At 42.0% G+C, this 18848-nt stretch overlaps 1 protein-coding gene across 9 annotated transcripts in view; it reads right to left on the bottom strand.

Annotated features, from left to right (window-relative positions):
• NDP1 (Tetratricopeptide repeat (TPR)-like superfamily protein) overlaps nt 1–18848 on the bottom strand; it is a 163216-nt gene that overhangs the window by 92470 nt on the left and 51898 nt on the right. For 8 of the 9 annotated variants that reach the window (XR_015690770.1, XR_015690771.1, XR_015690775.1 and 5 more), the window contains 2 exons: nt 11358–11411; nt 5956–6157 (listed from right to left, as the gene is read on the bottom strand). Coding sequence is in view for 6 of the 9 variants with exons in the window: in XM_087677249.1 (XP_087533375.1) it covers nt 5956–6157; nt 11358–11411 (256 nt within the window). In the remaining 3 variants the exon portion in view is untranslated. The remainder of the gene's footprint in view (nt 1–5955; nt 6158–11357; nt 11412–18848) is intronic. The other variant, XM_087677236.1, reaches the window with a different exon arrangement.

An 18848-nucleotide genomic window follows, 5' to 3' on the forward strand; every position in this document is an offset into this window, starting at 1 on the left:
CAGAGAGGACTTTTGGTAGCCTTTCTTTTCTTTTAGTGGCTTTTGATGGCGCAGTTGGAAAAGGGGGTGAAATGAGGTATCCATGGCTTCCCACACCCCCTCCCAAAAGTGCCACACAAGAAGAACACGCTGAGTTAAAGCGCAAATGGAACACGATAGACGTGGCAGCAAAAGTGGGCCTTTTTTTGTACGGATCTGTACGGTACAATCAGTACCGTACAACATGCAGAGATAACTATGCCAACAGCCCTGATAATAAATGAGTGACGCCAAGCGATGAAGGAGGAGCCAAGCTAGAAAAACACAAGTCCCAGCAACCCCCATGATAAATGAGGGATGAAATCAATGACGCTTGATGATCGAGTGTTGATGTCAACCCAGAGACAATGATGGCAAGCAAGGAGAAGATCTCCACACTGAAAAACACAGGTGAAGGTGGAGCTTGAAGGAGAAGGGTGCTGACGCCGAGCAGATGATGGTGACACCAAGTGAAAGATGCTCCAAATACAAGGCCCGATGCTGGAACAACGCATCTAAAGAAAAAGAGAAATGGTGAAGCCAGCCATGGGCCATGAACCGCAATGTCCTCCTAAAGAGGTATGAGGTAGTAGAAGGGGTTGCTGAGAGAAGTGAAGAGTGTCTCACGACCGAGAAAGAGGGGTGAAGAATGACTGAAGAGTAGTGGTATGGTGAAGAATGAATGAAGTGATTGCCTATTTATAGGCATAAGCTATCTAGGGTAACGCACCACAGTGCGGGCGCCCATTGAAAAACTGACCAAAATGTGGATCTAAGTGATGTGTGTAAACTAAAGAAGTGGTTTCTCAATACCCCCTTCTCAGGCCCAAAAAGGGATGATGAAAGAGAAGCGAAGAGAGATACGATGAACAAGAAGAGAATCTCAAAGATCCAAGATTTCCACCTAAAAGGTAACCTATAGTAAGGAATAGTAGACGCGATGAGCTGCAGAACTGCAAAACCTAACTCCACCTCAGGAGAGAAGCCACTAGCTCCATAACTCCATGTTGGAAGGAATTCAAAGGTCTCGTCACTCACCAAGTCACAGTTGAATCTCCAAGGCCCTTATCTAGGCGGTCTCTAAAGATCTTGGGTATCAATAGAAGAAATGATTGTCCGCAGACAACCATCCCAAAAGAGTAAATAGAGGGTGATAAACTTCAAGATGAGTGGGTGGCCCTCACAAGGTGGATATGCAAGGGCCTCCTCTGAGGCCGAAGAAGTAGAAGCCCCCTCGAAGGGAAAAGAGAGTATACCCTCTAAATCCCCCCCTATGAGAGAGGAAATCTAAAAACTCATGGATCATGAACTCCGAATCATCTGATGATCAAATGCTATCAGTCATGTTGAAGAAGGTATCTCGGGTATCGAACTCCTAGAGGTGGCCTTTCGAACATGAGTAGTCGAGGGTAGGGCACGATGAGGCTCAGGCAGAGCCATGGGTTGGCAATAATCAATCTCTCATTGGAGTGGACTACAGAGTCGAAGTAATAGAAGGGGTCGAACAATCACTGTCTCTCGAAGAAGTGGACTATCAAAGGAACACTATCCAGCAATCACTGTCTCTCAGGGGAGCAAACTACAGAACTATGGGTTGTCGAGGTGGCATCCTTGAAACCCTAGAAGAAGTAGAAGCAACCTCTGTAGCACATTGCAATGGTCGTGAGGAAGCCGTGATACCAGTCGATCCTCGATCCTCCTATGGCTTGCATGGGCTCAGTGCACATCGGATGCGTCTTATTGCCCAGAGCATAAAAATCTAAAAGGCGGTGCAAAATAAACTATGTGGCCTAGAAGGGAGAGGTAGCATATCGAGTGCCTGGGGATAGACCCATATGCTCTGGCAAGTTAGGGAGCAAAGGTCCAATGTCAGTGAGCATCAGTGAGGGTTCCAGTGATGCCGAAAGAGGAGCACCCAATCATTTGTCCATTTGCCAAGGGAGAAGTCATAGCACCAGAGTGCCAACTTATAAAAGGGTGTGTGGGTGGGAGAGGAAGAGAAGGGTATCTCTGTCTCCTGGGGATGCAACAAAAATGACGGGGGAAATCATTAGATGATGCCGAACCCGCAACATGTCTTTGCCATCTATGATGAACACAATCTTTAGCTTTTTGAGCTCTTTCCGTCTGATACCATGTCAAAAATAACAGATAAGCTTTCATACAATGTCAAAATAAGTGACAATGCAGAGAGGCAGTAGTGTTTGTGGAGAGTAACACAGACTGTGTACGCCAAACACTAAGAGAGAAGAGAAACTAAGAAACACAAGAAGAACACAATGATGATACAATAAATCATACTATGAGAAGAAAAGCTGATACAATGGAGCTGAAGCTCAAAAGATAATTGCACTATCCTGTCTGAATCATGCGGCATTACCTATGTGAAATCTACACAATGAAGGAAGCGAAACGCAATCCTCTACATAGGGGCTATCGAAGTAATCACTGGAAGGTGAAGAATAGCTATCGAGGGAGTGAACTGCAGTCCTCCGATGCTCTCGGGAATGTCAAAGATGATCACTAGCTATTGAGGGATCGAAACACAATCCTCTCATGCCCGGGAGTGACTTGGGCAAGAAAACGCAAATCCTAGAGCGTTGGAGTTGTCAAATGCAAGGAGATAGCCCAAATGATGATGCCGAGTGAATAATGATAATACCAGATAATGGAGGATGAGCTAGACTGCCAAAACGCAAAAATCCCAGCAGCCCCCATGTGACAGACGAGTGACACAAACTGATGGAGGAGAAGCCAAGCTGCAAAAATGAAAGTGCCAACAGTCCCTATGATAAACGAGTGACATCAGGTGATGGAGGAGCCATGCTACAAAAATGTAGGTCCCAGCATCACCTGTGATAAACGAGTTATGAAATCACTAATGCTTGGTGATGGAGACTAGTGATAAACGAGTTATGAAATCACTAATGCTTGGTGATGGAGACTATCGTGGCAACCTGGAGACAATGACACAAGGCAAGGAGAAGATCTCCACACTGAAAAACGTAGGTGAAGGTGGAGCCTGAAGGAGAGGGGATGCTAGGTAGAAGATGCTCCAAATGCAAGGCCTGATGCTAAAACAGGGCGCCTAAAACAAAAGATGAATGGTGAAGGCAGCTACGAGCCACGAACCGCAATGTCCTCCTAAAGGGGTGTGAGGGCAATGAAAGGGATGGTGAAAGAAGTGAAATGTATGATCATTGATCTTATTTTGTAATGGCATTGCTATGGCCTATTTTCACTTTAAATATGTGTCTTATCATTTATAGCTTTTTTTAAATTAAGTTAATTTATTTTTCCGTACTAATATCGTACCGTGCCTTATAAAATCATAAGGTGCCATTTAGTACTGTATTTTATCGTACTATACGATTTGGTACCTTTGGTACCTGACAACCATGGTCATGGTGGTTATGAAGTCACTTAGTCTACATGCACTAAGAGTGCTTCAAGGTTAGGGAAGCCTCATCCTATTTATAGGACTCAAGGCCCTATTGTGCAAATTACTGTCTGATTACCACTCTTAGACTCCTAGCCCATGGGCGGACATGTCCATGCACTGGGATGGTATGGGTTGGTGAAATGCGCTGCCAACCCTTGGGACAAAGTTGTGACTCAATGTGTTGTTAGCTCCCAAGATTAGGGGTGAGCGCATTTGACTCTATGGCTAGGTGTCCATTACCTATATATTCAGGGATATAGCTTATGTGATGTCTCATGTGCAAGTTGGGTCCTAGCTAGACATTTCACAAATCCTAGGTGTTTTTGTTATTTGTTTTTTCCCCTATGCTATGAAAGAGGGTGTTAGAAGTGGTCATATCACAGGTTCCTAGGCTCCACACTCTCATTTGTGGGCATCCTCTTTATTATTTATTTGGTTATTGACCAACCAACGTTATGGTAGGATAACTCCTTAAACTGTGTATAAAAGGAGGAAGTGTGGCCATGGTCATTCTTACTATGGAGAGAGGGAGCTTTTGGAGTGTGAGCTCGCATTCAGGATTATAGTCTTCGTCCTCATTGTGGATTCCTTTCGCAATTATATATTCCACATTGTCTTTTTCTTCAATCTTGTGTCTTCATTATTCCGCTACTTGTTTTACTCTTCTAATAGATGGTTATACCTTAGAACAATTGGCATAGCAAATTGAAAGGTGAGAAGGATCGAAGCTTGCTTGGAAGTGAGCTATGGTGGAGAGCAAGAGCAAGAAGAGAAAGAGACACAAATGGGAACTCCAACAGTCACAATGCGTGACAGGCTGTGCTGCCATTGCCGTCTGCTGAGGACAGCCTCAGCAGTGTCCACGCCTGTCTTTCACACTACTGCCTTGCCATACAGCTGCCAGTCACTCATATCAGCCTCTATTTTGTTGTATCTTGCAGCTTTATGCTGCTGTCCTGCAGGTCATCGTAATTATGGTGCTGCATGGCTCCTCAGACTACTCGCACACATCAAGATCTGCTGTATTTGGCAGTCCTACCTGCCATCGTAGCTGCCTGGAATATCCGCATCACTTTCAGTATTGAGCTTTGGCATTTTGCTGCCTTTAGGATCCGTCAGATTATAACACAATCCATATTTTTTTCAATCTGTCACAGTCCCTAGGAACACATGACAGGGCTTTCCTCCATCTTTGCATTTCGATTCCATTATGTGTGAGCATTATTTAACAGCTGCGATGAGTTGATGACACATTGGTGTATTGATAACAATATATAACTTTTCATGAGGCTCTCTACAGTTATGATCTTTAGTCGAAATTCCCTCAGGCCACTCCCACAACATTGCCATTGGACAGCCTCTGATCCTTGAGCATATGTTGTATAACACCTAGCATATTTGCTTTGTTCGTTAACCTCCTTTCAGCATCAGCCTTTCTTTTCTCCATTTACATATTTCAAAGTTCATTTGTTAGTCATGCTCAGACATGATATTTTCTCCTGCAAATGCTAGTCTATCCTCACACCTCTTGCACATTACCATCGCCAACCAAGCACAGGCACATGCAATCAACAGAGTGCAACCTGAAGGAAAGAATAAGGTCGTTTTGCTAAACAACCAATTCCACACCCAAAGCATCCTCTCCATCATTACCCTCAGGTAAATTGGTTGCATGTCTCACATTAGCATCCACAAACTCCTCCATCAGAGGATTCAGAGAAGTAGAGTTGGGATACTCTGTTAGTTTCACAAAGCAGCAAGTCTCTTGGCCTCCAGAACATGAATCGACAGACATATTTTGATGCATGATGGTATGGATCAGGGCCCACACATATCAGACATTTGATAAAGCACTGCATCACAAACCCCGTTAGATGTTCTTTCTGGAGATGCCCATGGGCTAGTTGGTGGCCAAGGAGAGTCTCTTACTTCGTATGGCTGGCGGCCCATGTGGGTCTAGTAGTTGGCAGCTGCTTGGCTCAGATGCAACAAGACAGGGATAGCCAACATTGCCCACAGCAACGCTTGGAGACTCTGAAGCACTATTTCTGCTCTTGTAAGGTCACAGAACTAGCTTGGAGAAGAGCTTGATCCTCTGTTGAATAGAGCCCAACCTTGGGTATGTCATCTGGGGCACTTTCTGCTGGCAGTCAGTCACTCGAGCACCTATGATTAACCAAGCAATAGTGAAAAAGCTCTTTCATTTATTTGCGAGCGCCAACTCATATGATAAAAGAAAGACCTATAGATTTGCAGACCATCATTCTATACAAGTAAAAACATAGTCATTTCTAGCCACACAAAACATCTTGAAATTTTAATAAGTGGAAAACATATCCCACACAAAAAACCCCAGATCTCATACAATAACAAAGTTTAAGGACGACTTCATTAATACCAGTCTCCAGCGACTCTTTTTGCAGACCATGGACTGCACATCAAAGATACAACAGGAACCGCTGCAACTGAATACTAGAGTGCATGGCAGTCCTCACCCGATACTTGTGAGAAGCTGTCCTAGGCCAGCCAATGCACCAACTTGAACTGCTTCTGGAACCATTGCTATTGCTGACAGATCTTTTGCATCCTGCAAAATCTGCTTCTGAGATTTATCTATTGCCTCCTCATAGTAGGTTTTTGCAATGGAGGAGGAGCCTTGCAAATGGAAAAACTCTCCAAATGCTAAGAGAGCTGCCCCTGAAAGAAATAAATATCAAGCCTTTTGAAGAAAGCAAAGAACACGGGAAGGAGAACCTCTAAACAATAAGTGTGATTAGTAACCAACAACTCTCTCAAAACTTCCAAAGTTCTAACTCATTCACAAAAAGTGTCCTAGTACTTTACATTGGTATTCATTGACAGTGTACTTTTTCCCAGATGCAACCTTATACTGGTTCAAGAGAAGTGTTTCCATCAGTTTTGTCAATTTATAGATGCAACATTTCAGTCTAGAGAAGAGCACAATTGAGACTTCATATTTTCTTTCCCAATAACAGAAACTTTTACTAAAAAGGTGCCTTGGGGAAAATCGTCAAGCGCTATTTTTGAAAATGAAAAGCTTACCTTCTCTCTCTCTGCCCACTTTTGGCAGGTTTGAACATGAATGGCTAGCAGAGACATGCTGCAGTTTTGAATCCCACATTGCTGTCTACTGCCATGTGGCATTTGCAAGGCTGCTGTGCTGGGCAGATCATGCTATAAGCATGATCTGAGATATCATGTTGGCATTACTGATTGCATGTTTGCTGGAGGGTTGCATTTATAATGCCAATGGTGTGTACACTCTCGGTCAAAAGTTCAATCAGCTTGGCACTCTTTGTGGTGCTAAAATCTCTTCAAAATTGCCGCTTAGGCTGTCAAGATTTGTCACAAAGCTCTTCCAGTAAGTTAAAGAAATAATGCAGGGTCACCAGGTTTTGCAGTAAATCTTATGTTGTTCTCTCTCCACAGGAGCACTCTGGCTCCCATGTGCATTTGTGCTTTCTGATTTTCTATAGTACTGAATTAAATGTACAAGAGCTTATGTTTTACTGCCGTTCAATTCACTGAAGGTAAGGTTTATTGGTTCCTGACTGTGTCAGTAGCTGATAATGAAAGAACATTCGACAGGCGCAGGTACATAACATTGTCATGATGACTCCAGATGGTGACGATGCAGGCAGCGGGGTGAACACAGCAATTGATGCTGAAGAAACAGGAGTAGGACCTCCAGACAGCAAGACAAAGATGTGCGAAACCAGACTGACAGCTACTGGATAAAAACACAAATGTGGTAGCACTAGTTGATGAGCCCAGAAGTGAGAACACAGGCCGGCAACTCATGGTAAACATGAGCAGCAGCAGCAGCACCAGTTGTCAGACATTTTAAAGGCAGAATATAATGGAGATAGACCAGCAAAGAGAGTGCTGGCTTACGCCAAGCTTTTATTCTAAGTTAGATTGACACCCCCTCTTAGATGCAACAAGATCCTAGGGAAGATTAAAAGCACCCTTTGTGCATGATGCAAAAGGTCCCATTCCAAATAGGTCGAGACCACCAGAAAGTGCTGCCCGAGGCCTATGAAACATCCCCCTAGGATCCAACCTGCACACAAGACATGGCACAAGCTACACACAGTAAAGAACATAAAGGAAATGGACATCAAACTCACCTCCTAGCCATAGAGCCAAATAGGCTCGCCCCCAAGCTAGCAACATGCTGCGTACAACCACGTCCCAAGAATTGGTGTGCCATACTTGGATGCGCCATCCCTTGCCTTGAGCCCTCTAATTTCTTCTCCAAAATTTTGGGCCTTTTCACGTTGAAGCCCTCTAACATCAAATTGAGGCATCCAACAAATCCACCAAAGCAGTTGCATTTGACATGCGTAAAATGACTCACCTAGCATCCTGTGCTTGGTGATGCCAACGACTAACACTAATCACAATGACATCCACTTGGAGGGGGGATTTTAATCTTGCTGAAATTTCAAAAATAAAAATAATATTTAAATTTTCAAAAATAAAATAACAAAGAATATCTAAAATACAAAACTGCAAAATAAAATATAAAAATGTGATTGGAATTAGATACTAGCAATGCCCATGCATGCACTAAGTCCTTTCCATGACATAAATATTAAATAACTGTGTGGGGTTCACTACCTAGATTATAATCCAAAACGAGTTGTAGTTGTTTTTTTTTTTTTTCATTTCCTTCCAATTCACAAACGAGTTATGATTCAAGGGGGAATGCAATCACTTCTCGCATGACCTCTGAGTTGAGTACGAAAGCTATACCTACATATTTGACCTCTGGTCATGTGCCCTGTGCTTGCTCACTTTTGATCAACCTCTAAGCTATGCACACCCAACTTTGAACCATGTCCTACTTCGGGTCCTTGAGCTTGTTAGAAGACCGTGTCATGGCCATCCTCACATTGCACCTCTCTCAATTATGTATCTCTTTCCCACACCACCTCTTCAAAGAAAGATCTTCCCTTTTTTTTAAGAAAGATCTTTCCTTTTTTTAAAGGTATGTCTCATGCAATGGGTTCAATCTTCCATGACCCAAAGGGAGGAATTGTTAGTTATTATTCATGCCCCATGTGTGAACACACATTTTTCTGCACAAAGTATCTATCTAGGTGTGAACACCTATTACACTACTTATCATTAAATAGCAGTCAAAGAGTTAGCTACACAACTTAGCCTATATATTTAGGCCCATCACTTGTACTTTCATCTCACCTATCATTATCAATCTACTTCTTTTAGTTTGTACATGTGCAAGGTCTCTCTACGAACGAGTTGATATCCGCTACTGAGTCACTGAAGACCACACACGGAAAACAAAACTCCAAATCTATCGAGCAACAGGGCAAAAGACGAAGAGATGAAGCAATATCTCATCGCATGCAATGCAAAATACATAGTGACCATGGGAGATCTTGCGAGCACGCAACACATCCCCAATTGGAAGACCCCTAATAAGCTACCTCCATATGAAAACTTTACCTTGATAAGGAATCTTAGGCTTCTATTGTTGGAGAAATCTTTCCTCCCACTTCTCTCTTTTTTTTATTTTTGTGAAGATTGTTTAATTAAATGGCAATATTTAGATATGATCATCATGTCAACTAAGAAAAACAAAATAAACACAAATCAAGCCGAAAGGCCTCTAGGACCATACTACACAAATATCACACAGAAAGGAAAGCCAGAGTGGAGCAAATACTATACAGCCAAGGAGCAGCAATATCTAGAAGAACCAGGTCAGCTGAAACCATAGAGGAGATCTACCATAGAAATAAACCAAGAACACGGGCCACATGACCATGCATACCCGAGGCAGAATAAAAAATGAAGACATTCTGAGTACGCCAAATATGCCACAGAGCTGTCCATCTAAGGAAATGGAAAAGGCTGGAATGATCTGATTGCATAGTGGACATAGAAGGCATCCTTACCATAATCCACGAACGAGCTGATATCTGTTGTTGAGTCACTGAGAACCACACACAAAAAAGGAAACTCCAAATCTATCGAGCAACACAGCAAGAGACGAAGAGATGAAGGAATGTCTCATGGCGTGTAGTGCAAAATACAAGGCCTGGAACGGCCGTTCCAAACAGGGAACGGCAGGGAACAGTAGGGAACGGTAGGGGGAACGGCAAGGAACGTTCCCTGGCCGTTTCACCTCCTTGGAGGGTTTGGAACGCGTTAGGCCGTTCCTACAGGCCGGAACGGCCGTTCCCTGTTTCTATGCCTTGAGGCTCCTACATAGTATCAGCATTGTACATGACTCATTCTTTCACTTAGTTTTGGGTATCTAGGTTCTGTGTCACACTGTTCTACATATACACCTTGTGTTCCTCCCTACAAACCCTACCACTCTCCCCCCCTCCCCCCCCCAAAGGCGCCCCCACTCCCCCAGGAAAAAAAAGTCACTAGATTTAAAATGAACACCTCCTTGGTACAAATAGGCTATAGCTAAGGAACCATGTCCTTGATTCCTTAATATTATTACACTCATTAATAGAGAATCTTCACCTTTGTAACTCGTCCTTTGCTGATAATTTTGACAATAAAAACTTCACAATTTTTCTAGGAGAACAACTCATGCAAAACTCCTAATTGGGAACTAGCACGCTGCAATTCTAGATTTGCATGTTGTTCTAGAAACTGTCGATGTTCTAGAAACATCCAGTGTAGCTTTCAAGGACCCAGCAAATTCCAGCAGTGTACCAATGGATATGTGACTACCTAGAATGATCATATGGTTGTTTATCTCATACTGCAATCCTGGGGCTATCATGTTGGCATTAGGATTATGTTTTTGTCCACATGACGCCATTTATCACACAGATTCTTCTCTCTCCTCAACAGTTGATATTGTTCCAATGAAGATGTTTCAATCCTTGGTGAAAGGATCGATTGATAGCAAGAGCCTGAAGACAAAGAAAGCTTGTGAAAAGAGTTGCTAAGAACATCCAAGCCACAAGATACACGCTAGAAAATCCCTTGTTTCCTTGAGGGAATTCGACAATCAGACCCCCAATGCAAGCACTCTCAATTCAAAAGTTAACAGATTTCAGCAACTTTGTGGTGCTATGATTTTCATGTGGAAAAACAAGGCTATCAAGTATTTGATGCGACCTCCTGCAATAAATCAAGACATACCACAAGGCCCGCTAGGATCTAGGGCCTAACTGGTGTCAGTGTCTCTAAGCAAGAACATTCTAGCTCCCTTCATGTCCTACGTGCTTTCTGATGTCTGCAATGCTGAATTATTTTACCCGTGAATTATTGAAGGGCAGTTTTAGGATCTTGTAGTGCTCCTTGCTGTATGAGGGCAGCTAGAATTGATCAGATTGGTTTTCTAGAGGGCTCCAGTGAGAGAAAGGGCTTTCCAAAGCAATGGTTTCACATTCTTATCCCTTTACTCAACAGCCCAGAAGCAGGTTGATCAAAGGAGTTAAACAAGAGAGTTGCAGCAATGCCACCCCATGTAAAAGGGGTTCCCTCTTCCACCATTTCTCTCACTCTTGTAGCTAAGGTTATAACCAGTTTCTTTTAACAAGGAGATTGAAATGAAGTTACAAGCCGTCTTATTTCAGTGGAATGTCCATAATCTTTAGAAAGCTAAAGAGCTCCATTGTTCAAATTGCATACTCAAATTGTTGTTACACTTACCCAAAGTGCAAAACCAAGTTAAATACTTTATAGCAACCCCCTCAGTTTATTTGCAGAAAACAATAAAAGCTCTTTTGTTTCTTTCCTGAACTAGAACAACCAAGCTTTTCACGAGAACTAGATAATAAATATGTCAAGTTGCAAGAAAACACAACTTCTATATCTAAGAGACATGCTAAAACTAAAGGAAGACGAAGTATGCTTGTTGGCTCGAGACTGTTACCTGATGCAACCTCAAGATCTATTGACGACGAAACTCCAGCCTTGTCTTCTTGCTCTGTTACAGACAAATGACGACATAAAGGCACCAATTAGAACTTCCTCTCTCCTCCCCTCATACAGAGAGAGCTTGAGAGGGCTCAACAGTAGAAACTCCACTTTGACTGCTAAATAGATGGCACTCATCCAACAATGGTAGAAAATGGGGAGAAAACACATGAAAAGAGGCAAAAGAGCGAACGGAAATAGACAAGAGAGAAACCAAATCCTAGAGCTCTTTCAAAGCATAATTACATACTCAAGAGTTGGCTTTAGCAAAAGACATTACTACAAGCAAGATGTCAATACAAAACTTCTCACAATCAATGCCCTTCACTAGAGAGAATGAATGAATATATTTCAACAGGTTGTAAGATGGAGATTTGTCCCATCGTGCTTAAGATACACGAAGTCCTAGAGTTTGAACAATGGCAATCACCATCAAGGTTTGACAGGAAATAAAAGGAGAAAAAACCACAAAGAAGAATTTTGAATCAGTTAAAGGAAAGCATACAAAGACATGTGAATGCCAGCATTTCTTTGACCATCACAAACTTCAAATTTGGGGTTTTTTTCTTCCCTTTCTTTTTGGAGAAGGAAAAAGAAAAGAGTGGTGTGTCTAGGTTTTAGGTTAGGGAATATATGTACCTCCATTTGTGTGGATGGTCTGCCAACAAGTTGGCATTCAGCAAACTCAAAGATGACGATAAACACATCAGGATGGTTCATGTCCTAGACATAGAATCACTGTATGGCACTTGAAGATAGTAGTAGCTCTCTAAGAAGGATAAAAGCAAAAGCTCATACCCCTTCTCACTTAATCAATTGACCCCACGGATCTACAATGAGACAAATGACATTTGACAATATTCAAAACCTCATTAAATTGACAGAATGGGAGGTCTGAATGGACTTAAAGCGTAGTAACCAAAAACCGCATTTCACCTTAACAAAACACGAAACTTTCAAAATACTCTGAAACTTTTTATTTTGTTTCGCGAAATGCAACTTTTTTAGCAAAACAATCCAAAAAAAATGGGGCTTCTTTTAAAAAGACGTGCAAGGTGTTTTTCTTGTTTAGCTCGTGTCTTTTACACACCCTCCCCGTTTGTGCCATCACCTCCTTGTCCTTGTACATCTCCTTCTCCTCCATCTCTTCTACTCCACCTCTTCCTCCTCCTCCATCTCCACCTCATGTCTTATTCTTCCTTCTCCTCCTCCTCCTCCTCCTCACTATCCTCCTCTTTCTCCTCCAAACTCTCCTCCTCCACCTCTTCCACACACTCCTCCACCTCCTCCTCTACCTTGGGCCTCCACCTCCTCTACCTTGGGCCTCCACCTCCTCAAGCAAGGAATACCTACCCACAAGGATTCCACTCAAAAGTATAAGTTTCCACTTGTACTTTGCATTATGTATTATACAGATATTGTAACCTATACATTATGATTTGTGAATCATGGATTCTAAATTAGTAGGGATGTTTTGTTTTAGGCTTTAGACTTTTGACTCTAGGATCTAGGTGGAATGAAAACTTTCATTTTATGAATCCTTTTTTTTTTCAAAAAAATAAAATTATGTTAATAACACCTTAGATTAAAAGATTGAGGCAAAACACGAAGGTCAAGGAACTTTGTAAAGGGTAACTGGGTACATCAAAAAGACAATAGTTGTGTAAACAACCAATCCAGTGGGCTATAATGTCAAACCATCTAAGGGAAAAAATATGGAAGAAGGTGCATAAATTCTATATCCACAAGAAGGCCTCTCTTCTCTTCCTCATCCTCTCAAAGCTGCACGGCAACCTCTCCCATCTCTTGCAAACAGTGTGGATAATCTCTATCCAAATCCTCAAGAGTCTTTGCTTTGGATACATCTTGAAGATCAATAACATGATTGCATCTCATGCTCCATGTGTACCAAGCTATGATATTGGCAATCAACTCCCATCTATAATAGTGTCCCTAGGTGCATCGCATCCACAAGTAATCTAGAGTAGGGATCTTGCTCAGATACTGTCCAATGATGAGAAAAGAAAAAATCCCCTAAACATCCTCATCACCACATGTTAGGCCTCTATCTGTAGCCCAACCTAACCCCCCTCCCATTTTCCCTGATGGTAGATGCACGAGGATAGAGATAGAGTGTAGATCAGATTGAGTGCAAAGTTCAAAGTGGGGAGAGTGAGCAAAAAGAGTGAGAGTATGACACACAATGTGTTTGGTACAATGACAAGATGTACCACTTTAGGTTTTGATAATATATACAAATTGTACAAGTGTAAGGGTGCATGCACCCCCGAACATCGTAAAAGGCACGGTGAGCCTTTGATCCTTTCTTCCCAACAACCTCCCACCTAAAGGCAACGTGCCTGAGGGTAGAGGAAAGAACCACCTAAATCTATGTATGTACAAAGCTCAAATACACATATACAAACTGCTCTGCTGGAAGACCCTTCATAAGAAGGTTTGTAGGATTATCATTTGTATGGACCTTGACAAGCTCAATGCTCTTGCTGTCAAGTACATCCCTGAAAAAATGATACTTTACCAGTATGTGCTTTGTCTTTGCATGAATACAGGATTCTGTACTAGCATGATAGCACTCCGACTGTCACAATGGAGGATAGGAACCTCTGTAATACCAAGCTCTCTCACCAGACGTGAAAGCCATAAAGCCTCTTTGCATGCCTTAGTGGAAGCCACACACTCTGTCTCTGTAGTAGACAATGCAACACACTTTTGCAACCTGGATATCCAAGAGATTGCTCCCACTGTGAACTTGAACACATCCTGAAGTAGACTTCCTACAGTCAAGATGACCAAAGATGACCAGCATAGTCTACATCCATAACGCCAACAACAGATGACTTCTACCTACCAAAGCAGATACACAAATCTTTTTTGCTTCTGAATGCTTTTTTGCCACAATATGCCATGTACCTGTTAACCACCGCCATCTCACCCTTTTCATCATCTGATATAGGGTTGTCATCTGCACTAAGTTTTACATATAGAGGCACTCGTACACCAATGGCTTCCCCCCCTCCATATTGAAACACTGCAAAACCTTAATAACATACTCTTGTTGTGACAAAGAGAGAAGACCCTTCAAGCTGTCCCTTGGTATACGGATGCCAAGAATATGATTGGCCTCACCAAGATCCTTCATATCAAAGCTACTGTGTAAGCTCTACTTCAAGGAGTCCAAGGCATGAACATCCTTGCCTGCAATCAACATGTCATCCACATACAAAACCAAGAGAATAAGCTTGCCATCTGCTACCTTCTTGGTGTATAAGCAGTGATCAACTTGAGAGCGATGGAATCCCTCAAATTGCATGAATGTATCAAATTTATGATACCATTCATGAGGTGCCTGTTTTAGCCCATACAAACTCTTGTTGAGTTTACATATCATGTGCTCTCTTCCCTTCGCAACAAAACCCTCAAGCTACTGCATATAGATCTCCTCATGCAAATCACCATGTAAGAAGGCTGTCTTGACATCCATCTGTACAAGTTCCATATCTTCAAATGCAACCAAGCCCAAAGTGGTTCACAAAGTAGTCATTTTGACTACACAAGAAAAGATTTAGTCAAAATCAATTCCATGTTCTTGCTTGTAGCCTTTGGCAACTAGTCGTGCCTGGTACTTTGGCAGAGAACCAGAGTGACTTTCATTTTGTAAACCCATTTGCATGGTAGTACTTTCTACCCTTTAGGCAAATGCACCAAATCCCAAGTGCCATTTTTCATGAGAGATTCCATCTCTGATAGCATATCCCTATGCAATGGTCCATTGCTTCCCGGAAACATAACGGCTCACCACAATCTATCAACATGACATAATGAGCCTCATAATTGACACCAGGAACAAACCTGTATGGCCGTCTTTGCACTCTCGTCAATCTACGAACCCAATGGTCAAGATTTGCCGGCTGTTCAGCTTGCAAATCTGCATTAAACACTTGCTATTCTGCAGATTCAGCATGCTGTACAGTTGGTTTTGGTTATTCCAAAGGCATCTGTTCTTACTAAATTTGTGGTACATCATAGGCAATATCTTGCTAATCATTTTCACATTATTCCTTACATTTTCAGGGACATTTACAGCAAGTATTTGATACTGCCTAGCGGGCATCCTTTGATGTCCAATTGGTACATCCTCTTGGAATACAACCCTTCTAACCTCCTCTGTCTTTTCAGGCTATTTGTGCATACAATCTTCTTGGAAGATAACATCATTGCTACGTACTACTTTTCTTTTCTCAGGATTCCATTTGGCTCAAGTTTGTTGCATTCTTCCTCACGAATGTGCACAAATGCCTTGTAGCCAAACACTCTCAAGTGAGCATACAAAGGTGGTTTGCCCGGACATGCGTCTTGAGAGACTACCCCCCCCCCCTCTCCAAAGACCTGTTTGGTGATCAATTAATCAAGTGTGTATGGTTGTCATAACAACCTCTGCCCAAAATCCATGAGGTAAAGCAACATGTGAAAGCATTATACGGACCTTGTCTTGAATGGTCCTGTTCATACGCTCTGCAATGCCATTTTGGGGTGAATTGTGAGGAGCACTGAGCTCCCTTTTAATCCCTTTGCTATCACAAAATTCGTGAAAGACTTTGGACACATATTCCGCACCATTGCCAGAGCGAAGACACTTTAATGTCTTGCTGGTTTGATTTTCAGCAAGTGCTAGGAATTTCTCACATTTATCCAAAGCCTCGTCTTTACAACGGATCGGATAAACCCATATTTTACGTGTGGCATCATCAACAAAGGTAATGAAATACTTCTTTTTCCCTAGAGATAACCCTAGCATTTGACATACATCTAAATATACTAACTCTAAGGAAGAAGACTTTAGAGAAAGAGATTTTTTATGTGACATTTGAGCATGCTTACCATAAATACAACAATCACACTGCTCAAAATCAACATACCTCAAAGATAGCAAATAACCCAAGTGAGAAAGCATTGTCATTCCAGTTTGACGCATATGTCCCAACCGGCTATGCCACAAAGAAACACTTAGCTGCTCGATTATGGCGACTACATGGTCACACATGCTAGATACATACAAAAGATACAAAGTATCACTTTTGGAGCCCTTGGCAACAATGCGAGAGCCCTTACAAATTTTCCATTCGCTATCCCCGAAGTTGGTGTAATAGCTTTCATCATCTAGCTACCCTGTGCTTATCAAGCCCTTCTTGAGCTAATGTACATGCCTCACATTATGCAAAACAAACACGGAGCCATACTGAAATTCCAACTTCACACTACCAATGCCTGCAATTTTCAATGTATAATTATCCCCCAAGTGGACAACACCACGTGCACCACCATTGTAGTCAGAAAACCACTCATGATGTGGTGTAACATAAAAAGATGCACCTGAATCAAGTATCCAAGTGTGCATGTCATCCTCAGAATCTACAGTCAATGCATGTGCAATCAAAGAAGAAGCAAGAAGTACATCACCATCACTGTCATTCTCAGGAGTGATTATATTTACATCTTCTATCTTCACACTGCTCTTCTTTGTAGACTGGTTGTCCTTAATCTTAGCCTTATTGTCTTCAATGTTTCTGTTTTTCCCTCTCTTTCTTCAATTGAAAACTGTCCCCTTTGTAGCGCCCTTTCTTGCCACAATGATGACACTCCACATTTTTGCCACAAGACTTGTTGTATGCTCTATTTTCAGAACTGCCCTTTTGCTGAAATCTACCCCTAGTGTGCAATGCATTAGAAGACTTGTTTGCTGAATTATTTTGCTTGTTAAGTTCTTCCATCAGCAGAGAACTCTCCACATCAAAATATAACAACTCAGCATTTGAGTTACTCAAGGTTGTCCTGAACACATCCCAACTTTCAAGCAAAGTGCATAGCAAGAAAGTAGCTTTGAACTCATCATCAATATGGAAATCCAAAGCAATTAGCTAATTGAAAATGGAGTTGAACTTGTTCAAATGAACAGACATGGCTGTACCTTCCTTCGTGCGAAAGTCCATTAACTTTTTCAACCAATAAACCTTGTTGGCTGCACTTTTTTGAGCATACAATTCTTCAAGTCTTTGCCACATTGCATATGTTGAATTCAACTTCTCAATGTTAAAGAGCAAGTTGTCTAACACTGAGAGCTCAATGGTAGAGCATGCAAGCTCATCCAAATCATCCCACTCTTGGTGTTCCATACTTGCTAGTTTTATTCCCTTCCCTTTGATGGGCTTCACATGTTTCTTCTGCACCAAGACATTGTAGCATTGTTTTTGCCATATTGCAAAATTTTGTGCACCCTCAAGCTTCTTGGCGTGCAAAAGATTGCTATTGTCACAATTTCCAGCCATAATTTGCAGCACTAAATTGACTCAAAAGTCACCAAATGTAAGCCCAAATGTCACACAAGGGACCAGGTACACTACAAGTACCAACCAGCAATGAAAATCAAAAAATTTCAAAAAATTCAGATCTGCAAATAGATTTTCAGAATTAGAGTGTGTATGCTACTGCACTCCACAAGCAATTACAGCCACATTCAAAGGCCAAGGCGCACCAAAAGCATTCACATGCACAAATTTGACAATTTCAGTCAAAAGCCCCAAATTTTCAAAAGGAAATCTATCCAAATTGCATCAATACATGTACCCAAGTGCATATACCAGGCAATTCTTGCACAAATTGATGAAATTCTGCAAAAGCCTAAATTTTCTTAGGTCCGGTGTGCACAAATTTCAGTTAAATTAAATAAATTTCACTAAAATGTGAAAAGCCCCAAAATTTCCTAGGCAAATGTGCAACAATTTTGCAATTTCTAAGTCAGATTATCTTGTTCTACATCACAATCCCCAAATCCGAGAAAAGCCCCAATTTTTCGGGCCAAGATTGCGCATTGTGCTGCATGAGCATACGAATGCCCATCAATGAAAGGGAACAAATTGCAAAAAATAAATTTTTTTAAATGACGAAAAAGTAGTTGTTGAATCTAAACACTAGACACATAGACTTATCGCTTGCTCACATCAGGTCATCGCCTGCACTGGCCTATTGCACCTATAGCCCGCTTGTCAGGGCCATTGCCTGCTTCTAGCTGGCATAGCCCGTCACGTACTCCTGACTGCCTGCGTCACATGAGATGCATGCACTCTAACCAACTCGTTAGCTGGATCTTCACCCGCTTGATAGTCGCCTACTCTGCCGACTATCAGCTTCACAATCACCTCTCTCTCACCTCACTGCAACCTATCGCCGCCTATCCAGACCTGCCTCGAGCAACGTGCACTCCTTGTGTTCTAATACCACTTTGATGGCAAATGCGCAAGGATCGAGACAAAGTTCAGATCAGATTGAGTGCAAAGTTCAAAGTAGGGAGAGTGAGCGGAAAGAGTGAGAGCATGACACACAAAAGTGTTTAGGGTTTAGGGTTCACTACATCTCGTGCATATTATGAATC

Source organism: Lygodium microphyllum, chromosome 1, assembly GCF_053477565.2.
Source record: "Lygodium microphyllum isolate KBCC chromosome 1, Lygodium_microphyllum_v1.1.10, whole genome shotgun sequence".
NCBI classification, from domain to species: Eukaryota; Viridiplantae; Streptophyta; class Polypodiopsida; order Schizaeales; family Lygodiaceae; genus Lygodium; species Lygodium microphyllum.